This window comes from Chelonoidis abingdonii, chromosome 1 (assembly GCF_003597395.2).
Source record: "Chelonoidis abingdonii isolate Lonesome George chromosome 1, CheloAbing_2.0, whole genome shotgun sequence".
Lineage (NCBI taxonomy): Eukaryota > Metazoa > Chordata > Testudines > Testudinidae > Chelonoidis > Chelonoidis abingdonii.
Window position 1 is genome coordinate 7,994,729 of NC_133769.1, and position 10,677 is coordinate 8,005,405.

General features: G+C 46.2%; 1 protein-coding gene across 2 annotated transcripts in view; it reads left to right on the top strand.

The window, feature by feature from the left end:
- Window positions 1-7,847, top strand: part of ITIH2 (inter-alpha-trypsin inhibitor heavy chain 2) — a 38,137-nt gene extending 30,290 nt beyond the window's left edge. For both annotated transcript variants that reach the window (XM_032773335.2, XM_032773336.2), the window contains exons 17-21: window positions 1,268-1,381; window positions 2,457-2,655; window positions 3,484-3,656; window positions 5,415-5,526; window positions 7,647-7,847. In XM_032773335.2, coding sequence (XP_032629226.1) covers window positions 1,268-1,381; window positions 2,457-2,655; window positions 3,484-3,656; window positions 5,415-5,526; window positions 7,647-7,794 — 746 coding nt within the window. In that variant the 3' untranslated portion in view covers window positions 7,795-7,847. The remainder of the gene's footprint in view (window positions 1-1,267; window positions 1,382-2,456; window positions 2,656-3,483; window positions 3,657-5,414; window positions 5,527-7,646) is intronic.
- Window positions 7,848-10,677: the final 2,830 nt, after the last annotated feature.

Consider the following 10,677-nt stretch of genomic DNA (forward strand, 5'->3'; position numbering starts at 1 on the left):
CTGGCTCAAGTGTGTTCTCTGCACTGGCAATTCTTGGAATTATTCTGTATTTAGGGGCTTGATCCTGCTCCTATTGAAGTCAATGGCAAAACTCCCATTGGCTTGAATGGCGGGGAGAGGGGCGGGAATCAAGCCATTGGTCAGAATAAGGACATAGGATGTAGAGATGGGTCCTAGCTCTGAAGTTCAGATTTAGATCTGAACTTTGCCCTAGCTGAATGGGGGGCAGAGTGAGGGGATTCAGCTGTGGGCTTCCAGATCAGCCCCATCTCTAGCATTACCTGCTGGATACAAGCTTTTTAAAAGAAGGTGGATCAGACTCTCACATTCACAATGTAGCACATGGTGTTTTCCAGCTGGCAGCTCATCAGTTAACCCTGTAACTCAATGCAGTGAGTTAGACGCCGAGGCTGGGAATGCATCCTGTCCTTAAAAGGATGAGACCTTGTCACAGCTCTGGGGGTGGTGGCAGGCCCCTCCAGCTGCACAGACACTGAAAAATCCTTAGCTTGCCCACATCTACCAAAGCAGGGAGGCTCTATGACACAAATAAAGTTAAATAGTTCACTTTTGTTTGCAAGGGATGGGGCCCTTGGTTCCCACTCCCTGAGTCCCTTCAGTATGGTCTCAGATTTGGGGTAGAAGGTAGTGGTCCCAACTGCTTAGTGGGTCATCCTGCGGTTTGCCAAACCTACCTTTCCTGGCCAGCGTGCCAGCATTGGTTCCTTGTAGACTTAGAGTGTGGCTGGTAAATGGCCTTCCCTGGAAGGCTCCCAGGAGTCTTTCCTGGGAGCAGTAGAGCTGCCATCTGCTGTCTCCCAAGGCTGGCCAGCAACGGCTGGGAACGTCCTGCTTTTAAGCCTTTATTCTGCTTTTGACATGACTGACAGGGCCAGCAGGGCGCAGCCAACCTTTCCCAGAGCTGCTCTTTAACCCCTTCATCGCCAGTGCAGGGTTTATACACCCCATCACAGACCTATGGGGATTTTTCGTTCATTTAAAAAAAATGTAACAGGCCTATGTGAGGATTGCTTGGGAATTTCCCCATCTATCAAAAGTGGATACTACTACTCATTCCTTCCCCAGGAGTGTTGAGGGATAATTGGTTAACTTTGTCGAGTGGAAGCACTTTGAAATCGGCAAATAAAAGTAGCTGTGCTTATCTATGTGCATAGGTAGTGAAGAAACACTGTTCAGATCTCATACAAGTAATCACACCACCACTTTCATTTTGTTTTTTTATTCCCCACTTATTTTTGTACCTTAGTTGACAGTGACCCACATTTCATCATCCATCTACTAAAGAGCCAGGAGAACATCTGCTTCAATATTGACTCAGAGCCTGGAAAGATCCTGAACTTGGTTTCAGATCCGGATTCTGGTAAGAGAACATGAATAGCTTCCATTTATATAGCACTATGCATCCTAAAGAATCTGAAAGGCCATAATTTGGGGAAAGGAATATGTACCAGATTCACTGTGATGATTCTTGCTTTACTGACTGCTGTCAGTTCTAATCAAGCCAATTTTCCTCTGACCTGAGATGGAGTTCAATGCAGTTACCCCTAATTTATGTGGATGTAAATGAAATCAGCATTAGAGCACACTCAAGTTGCAGAACAAGCTTGCTGGGCTTAATCTCAATAATGTGAATACTAAGTCGGAGCGTGGTATCAGTTCCCTGAAAACTGGCATGATGCTTGTAATGTTCTCTACGTAACACTGACATTAAGCAATCTACAGGGAAACTTCTTCCTATGTACTTGGCTTCCCAGTATTGCTCTTTGCCTGTCAAAACTGGCAGTCTTCTCTGTCTGGATTGTGGTTTTGAACAAGGAGTCTGTTAGTAACTTTCCATCAGCAATTCAGTCAGTCCCTAAACTGCCAGATGGCACTGGACTGAGCGATGGGTGAGCCTGGGCAGTTAGATGAAAATAGAAAAAGCTCACACCTTCTTACAAACCTGGCTCCTACCATGTTAGGGAATTCAAGCGAGCACCATAATATGCCTACAAGGTCGTGATCAGCTGGTAAATTGCAGTGATTGCACAAGCACACACTTTGGCTGACTTGCAGACAATAGAATTAATGATATCTAATGTGTTCCATTAACACTGATCTATAGGATAGACATGGATAGATGTCTGCAGGTGCACCAAGAATATCTCATCCGTTCCACTGGAAACCTGCCGCTGTGGGGCTGCGTTTCTTTCATTTGCACTTTCAGTTGAGCACAAAGAAGAAAGCAGCGGGAGAGAAAGAAAGGAAAAAAGAAGTCTTTGGGGCCAAGCAGAAAATGAAATTAATAACTAAGTCCAAAAACTGCGCATTGGGAAGTGGCCTTCTCTGCTCAAAGCACTTTAGGTTTTAAGATTTGTTTGTCTTCTATGACTTATTCAAGTCTCCGGATTACATGGCAAACTCATGGAAAACATCACATCCTCTACTTTTCATAGGGATCGTGATCAACGGGCAGCTCACTGGGGCCAAGCAGCGTGAGAATAAAAAACTGAGCACCTATTTTGGCAAAATTGGATTCTATTTCAAAAACAAAGGCCTGAAAGTAGAGATCAGCACAGAGATGATCACCCTGAAAGATGGATCTTACAGCACTGCGCTGTCCTGGTCCGACACAGGAAGCATCATTCGGAAAAGGTAAGAGGAGGCACATTTCCAATGTACTTTGTGGAAACAATTTGGAATGTGTGGATCCCTGTGGATCTGAGGGCAAGAATTACCCCTGAACATCCCTGGGGAAATGAGCCTGGCTTGGCTTTCTAGTCCTTCCTCAAAATGAAGACAACAATGTCCTGGTTCAGCCACTGAGCAGCCGTATGTGTCGAAGTAGCGCAGTCGTCACTGTGGCTCGAGATGCTAATATTTCTTATTTGTTTTGTAGTAGAATTCAGGGACCCAATTGGGGATCAAGCCCCACTGTGCTAGGCGCTGTACAAACACAAAACAGAAGGACAGTCCCGGCCCCCAAACAACTTACAGTCTAAGTATAACAGGGGGAAATGGATAGATGCAACAAACTAATGGGGACAGCACCAGGAAATAATAGCAATCAGCGTGATAAGCAGTGGGCTCAACAATGAAGCCATTATGGACAGTTTATGTTTATGAATAATTAAGGCACCTTGATCTTTATTGTATTGAGCCTACATTGCCATAGTCAATGAGCCTGGTGCTAGGCAGTAGGAACTTGTTAGTTCTCATCTTGACTCTGCCACTGAATTTGCTATATAGAGCTGGGCAAGTTAGTGAACTTCTCTGCCTCGGTTTCCAAATGTGAAAAAGGAGAGGGTTATCACACTCACCCTTGCACGGATTTGTTGGGCGGTAATGAAAGCTCTGTAAATCCTCATTAAAAACTGGGACTCATTGAGTACCACATTCTTCACATGTCATTGTGCACAGCAAGCGAAGTGCCTCAGCTGAACCAGGGACACGGCTCTCATTTCTGTTTTATGCTTCCACTAGGCTACTTGTGTCTGTGAAGAAAGACCGCAGGGTCACTATCACTGTGGACACGGAAATGTCCTTCATGGTTTTGCTTCACCGCATGTGGAAGAATCACCCGGTCAATGTTGATTTCTTAGGGATCTACATTCCCCCTACAAACCGGTTCTCACCCAGTGCACATGGGCTGATAGGTAAAGCCGTGCGGCCGGGTGGATCTGCAGGAGGAGGGACCTGATTCTATTGGTTTTGGCTAGAACTCTGTGTGCTGGGGAAGAAGGAAATCAACAACGAGAGGAGAAAAAAAATCCCATATCTAGAATAGTCGTGTTTAATTTGCCATCAAAATAATGAATTGGCTTTCCCATGAGAAATCTTCCTTTAGGACCTGAATGGTTCTTCAGCTAACAACATTCAAACACTGGGCCAAATCCACCTCTGGTGTAAGTGGGGGTAGCTCCATTAAACTCAATGGAGCTATGCTGATTTACAGGAGTAGAGGATTGGCTCCCTGTATTTTAGGGCCAAATTCTGCCCTCATTTATGCCAAGACCAGCAGTGTGGTCAGCAGGTGGCCTTTCATATCTACTTAATTTCCAGAGCTCAACGCTCAGTTTTATGATAGTGCATCAATAGTCACAGGGCATGTAATGAGATAAGACCCCTTCTCCAAAGGCATTATGATCCGAACAGAGGACAGAAAAAAGGTCTAGACAGTATTTGGTCCTGCCATGAGGGCAGGAGACTGGACTCGATGACCTCTCAAGGTCCATTTCCAGTCCTAGAATCTATGAAAGTAATAGCGCAGTGAGGTATGTTAGTTCCAAGGTGATTTTAATTATTTACTTGCTGCCACTTAATATGAGACACCACAGAAGGTGTGACCAAGTCAGTGGATAGACTTAGCCATCCAGACAAACCTTTCTTTGTACATCAGTGGATGGTCAAAACTCCAGTTCGGTGCTTCTGTGCAGGGGCGGCTCCAGGCACCAGCACGCCAAGTGCATGCTTGGGGCGGCAAGCAGGAGGGGGCGCTCTGCTGGTCGCCACGAGGGCGGCAGGCAAGTTGTCTTCAGTGGTATGCCTGGGGAGGGTCTGCTGGTCCCGCGGCTTCGGCGGACCTCCTGCAGGCTGCCGCCGAATCCATGGGACTGGGGACCTCCCACAGGCAAGCCGCCAAACGCAGCCTGCCTGCCGTGCTTGGGGCGGTAAAATAACTAGAGCCGTCCCTGCTTCTGTGCGACTATGCGACTCACCAAACCCAGCATGAAGCATGTGAAAACCAAAGAGAAATCATTCTCGGTCCCCAGCGTTCAATTGTGGAACGGATTGGTAGAATAAGTCAGGCTGATCTGGAGTCTGACCACTTGCAGGGTGTCTGCTCTGTGACCAAGCCTCCCCACCGCAGCCAATTGGTTAAGGGAGAGTAGAAGAAAGAATTAACAACCCCCCACATCCCTCCACACCTCACAGCTATGTTTTTCCCTAGCAGAGTCCCCTCTCTCAGGGAAGAGCAGAAGATTCCTGATACCTACTGGAAATCTTGCCATCTGCAAATCTAATTTACCTGACAACCATTTCCATTCCACAGTAATGGGGATGCCCTGAAATGGAAGAGTTCTTTCCTGTGCAGGTCACCTTTAAAAACAAAACAAAAACACCCTCACCTTTTTTAAAATTCAGGAATCCCTAGGAAAGTTCCACAGCAGAACAGAACTAGTCAGCATGAGTTTGCCTTACTGATCTTCCCAGCCCCACTCTGCTTAAGCAGGATCAGTCAGCTGGCTCTAAAGCAAAGTCCCTATCTCCACAATGTAGAAGGTCCCAGTGCATTACAAAGACCAATTTGCATGCTTGGGATTGTTGATTTTTAAAATGTGCTACACAATGACTTAAAATGTGATGGCTGAAGGCCATGACATGCAAGCAGTTTTAACCTTCTCTTTGGCCAGGCCAATTCATGTCTGAACCAGAAGTGCATATCTACAGTGAAAGACCCGGTCGGGATCCAGAGAAACCAGAAGCAACCATGGAAGTGAAAGGACACAAACTTACTGTCATCAGGTATGAATTCTGAGCAAACTCAACCAAGAAAAATATCAGACCCTAAAATGTTTGGTAACCTCCTTTCTGAATGTAGTCAATGGAAATATCTTTAATTACATAGTCATTCGCTAACCATGACTTCTTAGCTTCCCCCCCTCCCAAATTTCTTCTGCTTACCAATAAAGCATGTTTTTTTCCTAACTGCCAGCACAGCAGACCCAACACAGCACTGAAGTCAGACTGGGTTCTTTCGTGTTTGTGTATCACTGCTAGTTATAAAAAACCCGCTGACTAAATTCTGCCCTTCATTCCAACTATGAAACCCCCATTGCCTATGTCCTCCAAAGTCTGGGTTGGTCAGTCAGCTACATGGTGTACTTTCTGCACTAGGGGGTCCATGGAAACCCCTCTGTGTTGCTGCGAATACATGGCTGTGGCAGGATGTGCTGGGTGGGAACCAAGGAGCAGCTACTCTGTGCACTGGATTTCACCCTGAATATTAGCTCAGAATGTAATGCTGGTCTCAGGAGGAGATTAGCACGGTGGGAGAGCTAATGGCAGCATGACTCCTCAGTGGACTGTATTCAAGTAGGGAGGCCAGGGGCTTCTGAACAGTAAGACTAGAGCAGGATTTCCTTGTGAATCTGCTGCTTTTAGGCTACACCAACTCAGCAGGAAACCTCTGCCCAGCTTTTAGGAGGAAGCATGGTGGGCATGCTGCAGGTTTCAGCTTGAAGCTCATGAAGACTTGGCTTTGTGGGGGTTTTTCCTAGGCAGGGCAACTACTGCACTTTGCTCTCTGGAGCTTCTTGTGGGAGCACAAACTTATCATTGCAAAGCCTGTCAGTTATATTCTTTACCTTCCTGGGGGAACCAAGACAGGGGCGTGCCTCTTCAGGAGTCAGAAATACCTACCATTCTCCCAACTAGTACAGCTTTATACCTCACTTGCAAGTGAGAATACATGTGCTCTGAACAAGGTATCCCAAATCCAGCAAGGAATGCAGAACGGAACACAGTCCCTACAGAGCGGAAACGCACAACAAAGGGCCAGATCGTAGGAGATCCAACACCACATGGAAATCCACTGGCTACGCCCATACTGTTACCATCCTAGGCAGATGGATGGGGAGATCTCCGCCTCATACTGGTGATGGCAGAGTTGTCCTATGCAGCAGGCCCACAACTTTCAGCCCTAGCTTATTCATTTAGGGCCCAGTTGTGCCAACCTTGTTTGTTGTAATCAGTGGGACTGCGGGTGTAGTAAAGTACCATTCAGTGTGCTCCAAGGTGGCACAACTGGGTCCTTACTCCACCGTCAAAGATATGGACTTCACCTACTGGCAGAACACACCTGGCCAGTTGATTTCCTACATTCTCCCTGCTCTTGCCACTCGACGGTTCTGAAGCTTTGTTAGCAGCACATACATTACACTGGGGTTTGAAGCTTTATTTTCATGGGAATGAAACATAAAAGGACAGCAAGGACTCTCCATGTAGCATATAAGGGGCGGGGTGGGGCCAAGCTATGCCTGATCTCCCACTAGCTCAAGCAAACCAACTTTATTCCAGTATCAGAAGTTAGAGCAGCCAGAGGTTCTAACTTATGTTGAATCTGGGTAACTGAGAATCACAGGGCCCGATCCTGACTCTCATATAGTATCGTATTCTGCAAATAGTCCCCCTGGAGTCAATGGAGCTACTTGTGGAGAGGTATTACCTAATGCAAGGGTGTCGGACTCTGGCTGTCAGCGAGCAGCCTGGCTTACTGCAGCTTCACGTCCAAAAGCCACAGTTCATGTGATTTTTCTCACTGTTCTTTTAAGTGGGTGAGGTGGCATCAAACATCTGCTGCCTCCATGCTCAGCCCCACATGGCAGCTGAAACACATCCCCCCCGGAGGCAGGTACAATCGCACAGCTTCAGTTACTACTACAGCTTGCAGTCTGGTTTGTGTTATGCTTTTATGGAGGTAGGAATCTTCTATCATTCAAAGGGAGAGGCCGGATGATCAGCCCTAGGTGCATGGAGGCAACTCCTGCTAAAGTCAGACTATTGATGTTCAGGCCCTATTGCTGCATTACCTGGTCTACTTGTACCATCACCACCCATCATCTTTGTTGCTCTCTCTATTGCAGTGGGTTGCAGAAGGACTACAGGACAGACCAAGTGTTTGGAACCAATGTGCACTGCTGGTTTGTCCACAACAGTGGGAAGGGTTTCATTGATGGCCACTATAAAGATTATCTTGTTCCCCACCTGTACAGCTTTCTGAAGAACCCCTGAACGGCTACAGGCTCAATCATTCTGTAAAGAAAAAAAATCCCCCCGCTCTTCCCCCCCCCCCCGACAAATATTCAGACTCCTTGGTGTTCCCAGTGTAACAAAGCGGGCAAATATAATGAAAGGTGGCTAGCAGGTATCTAACTTAAGGGGCCATTGCTCCATGAAAGGGTGTTTCAAAGTGAAGTACGATGTGGTAAAACACAGCAGGAAGCTTTTCTGTATGTAATGAATATAAACATGTTTAAAAGCTTATTATAATAAAGCTACTTGTTGGAATTGAGTATTGTCTCCTCCCTGCAATGTATGATTTGGGTTGCTATCACTCGATTGACTGTTTCAACTAAAAGATTTTTCAGAAGGCTTGTAGAAGTGACGCAAAGGTATTCTCTCTCGTAGTTTATGGCAATCAAATACAGAACAATATTTAGTGCTTCCATACCACTTCACATCAGCTAAACACTGCAAACTAGCTAATGTAGCCACCATTAAAGAATTATATGTCAATTTCAATTTTCATACACAAGAATATAAATCAGCTAACTGAGGGAGAAGGTTGTGCTCCAACTACAGAAAATGACCAGCACAGAAAGCTTCACTCCTATCAACTGGGCTTCTATCACCACAGTCATCCTTTCCATTTAACTGAAGCACAGCCATTTCTAAATGTGATTCCTGACTAAAGAAATAAGCTACTCATGGGGCAATGGAACTGAGCTGGGCTTTCATTTCAGCATGGAAACAGGTGCATCATACAAGTCAGCGTAGGCAATACCAATTTTATTTAATGCATACAAAATATTGGAACTACACAAACCAACCTAAATTCACACATGCTCTGCAATATTAACCAACTAAAATTCACAGTGAAGATGTCAGCCATGCTGCACAGAAATATAACCTGGACTTCCTTCTGGAAGGTATCAAGCGGAGTTCCCAACACAAAAGAGAAATGCCACAATTCAGTAAATGGAAATACTATAACAGCATCAAGTATTTCAAAAGCCAGCTTTGAAAATCCTCTTAAATAGGCACATTATTATTTAGTAAATGTGCGAGTCCAGCTTCAAAATGGAGGAGTGGACCATTTGGACTCAAGGAATGAGGGTAGGGAGCCCAAGATTTTTTTTTAAATGAGTACCTGAAGTTAGGCTTCCGAATTGGTATTTAAGCAGCTAAATCAGTATCTCTCAAACTGGGGTCGCTGCTTGTGCATAGAAAGCCCCTGGCGGGCTAGTCAGTTTGTTTACCTGCCCCTGCCGCAGGTCCGGCCGACTGCAGCTCCCACTGGCCACATTTCGCTGCTCCAGGCCAACGGGGGCTGCTGGAAGTGGCACGGGCCGAGGGACTTACTGGCCGCCACTTCCAGCAGCTCCCATTGGCCTGCAGTGGTGAACCGCGGCCAGTGGGAGCCGCGATCAGGTAAACACACCAGCCTGGCCCGCCAGGGGCTTTCCCTGCACAAGCGGCGACCCGTTTGAGAAACACTGGCCTAAATAGATGACCTCATCTACAGAAGTGCTGAGCGTCCAAAAGTTTCCATTGAGGTTAATGAGACAGCTCCATGCTTTTGAAATCAGTTCACATAATTAGGTTCCTGAAGCCCAACTTCAGGTACCCTTCTCTCCACCTCTGCTCAGTCTTGGCCCGGTTCTCTCGAAATTATTCCTTGCTTTACTCCATTCTAGCATGTGGCCTTGAGCAAGTCATTTTTCTTTTGTGCTTTAGCTTCCTCTGTCTCTAAAACAGAGATGCCACTGCCTGTCTAGCTCTCCACCACGCTGGGAGGAATAAAGAGTTTTGAACAAGTGGGAAGTATCGTTTTATGTAAAACTTTCTTAAAAAAAACTCACCTGCAACAGATTTTTTTCAAAGCCACTTTTTGTTACTGCTCTGCAGTGCATCACCTCTATTCCTGGAGTCAAAAGGAGCCATTTTATCTGCAACTGCAATGCTATCTCAGAAACAATTCATTGCAGTAGATGTATGAAAAATCCTGCAATCTACTATTTCACCGGCAGGGGTCCCCTTGAGACCACAAATTCAATAGCATGCAAGACAGCGAGAGTGCCTCTTATTACTAACATGGTCCCCTGAACTTTCAGCTTGCTCAGATAGAGGCACAGCTAATGCACACATCAGCACAGCATCCTGCACTGTCTAACCATTAGACTAGAGAAAGAAGGAGATTTGCATCTTAATCAAGAACACCACAGTCAGATCTTTTCAAGGAAACTCGCTCAGCCTAAAACTGCTGAGGCAAGAAAGAGCAGAAAGTTAGAGATTTTTTTTTTTTTTTTTTAATCAAGACTAAAACTGGATTCTCCCCAACCCCCACTGAACACTGTCCCGTGTTCTCCGCTGTAAACGAGCCCTGACAGCCTCTAACCCCCCAGAATATGCTACCAGAAGCAGCTCCAGCACAAGCCAAGGAGAATCCCATACTACCGTCCCACCCCTCTCCAACCAATCAGATGTGCTCTGGGCCCCAGCCCCCCTCATTTTCCTGTCTGTAACATCATTAGGAAACAGATTGTTGCTCTAGTTCCTATTATCCCCCCACTGCATCCCCATCCTTCTGCCCAGCCACATTCACACTTTTATCTCTTCACTTCCATCCTTTCACCCAATTACCCAGCCTCTCCCCACCCCCAAAAACTCTCCTCCAGCCTGATCCAAACTCATATAAATGCCTCCCTCCCTCCCATCCACCACCTCTTACATCTCCCCCTTTAGTAGCCCCACTCACTTCAATGATTCAGCTCCATCAAGTTATGACAAAACAAAGCCACGTACCTATTACCAGTTACCCTCATCCACCCTCCCCGTTCACCTCCTACTGCTTGTCTCACTCCCTTCTTGTCTTCAGTTGATTTTAAACTTCCA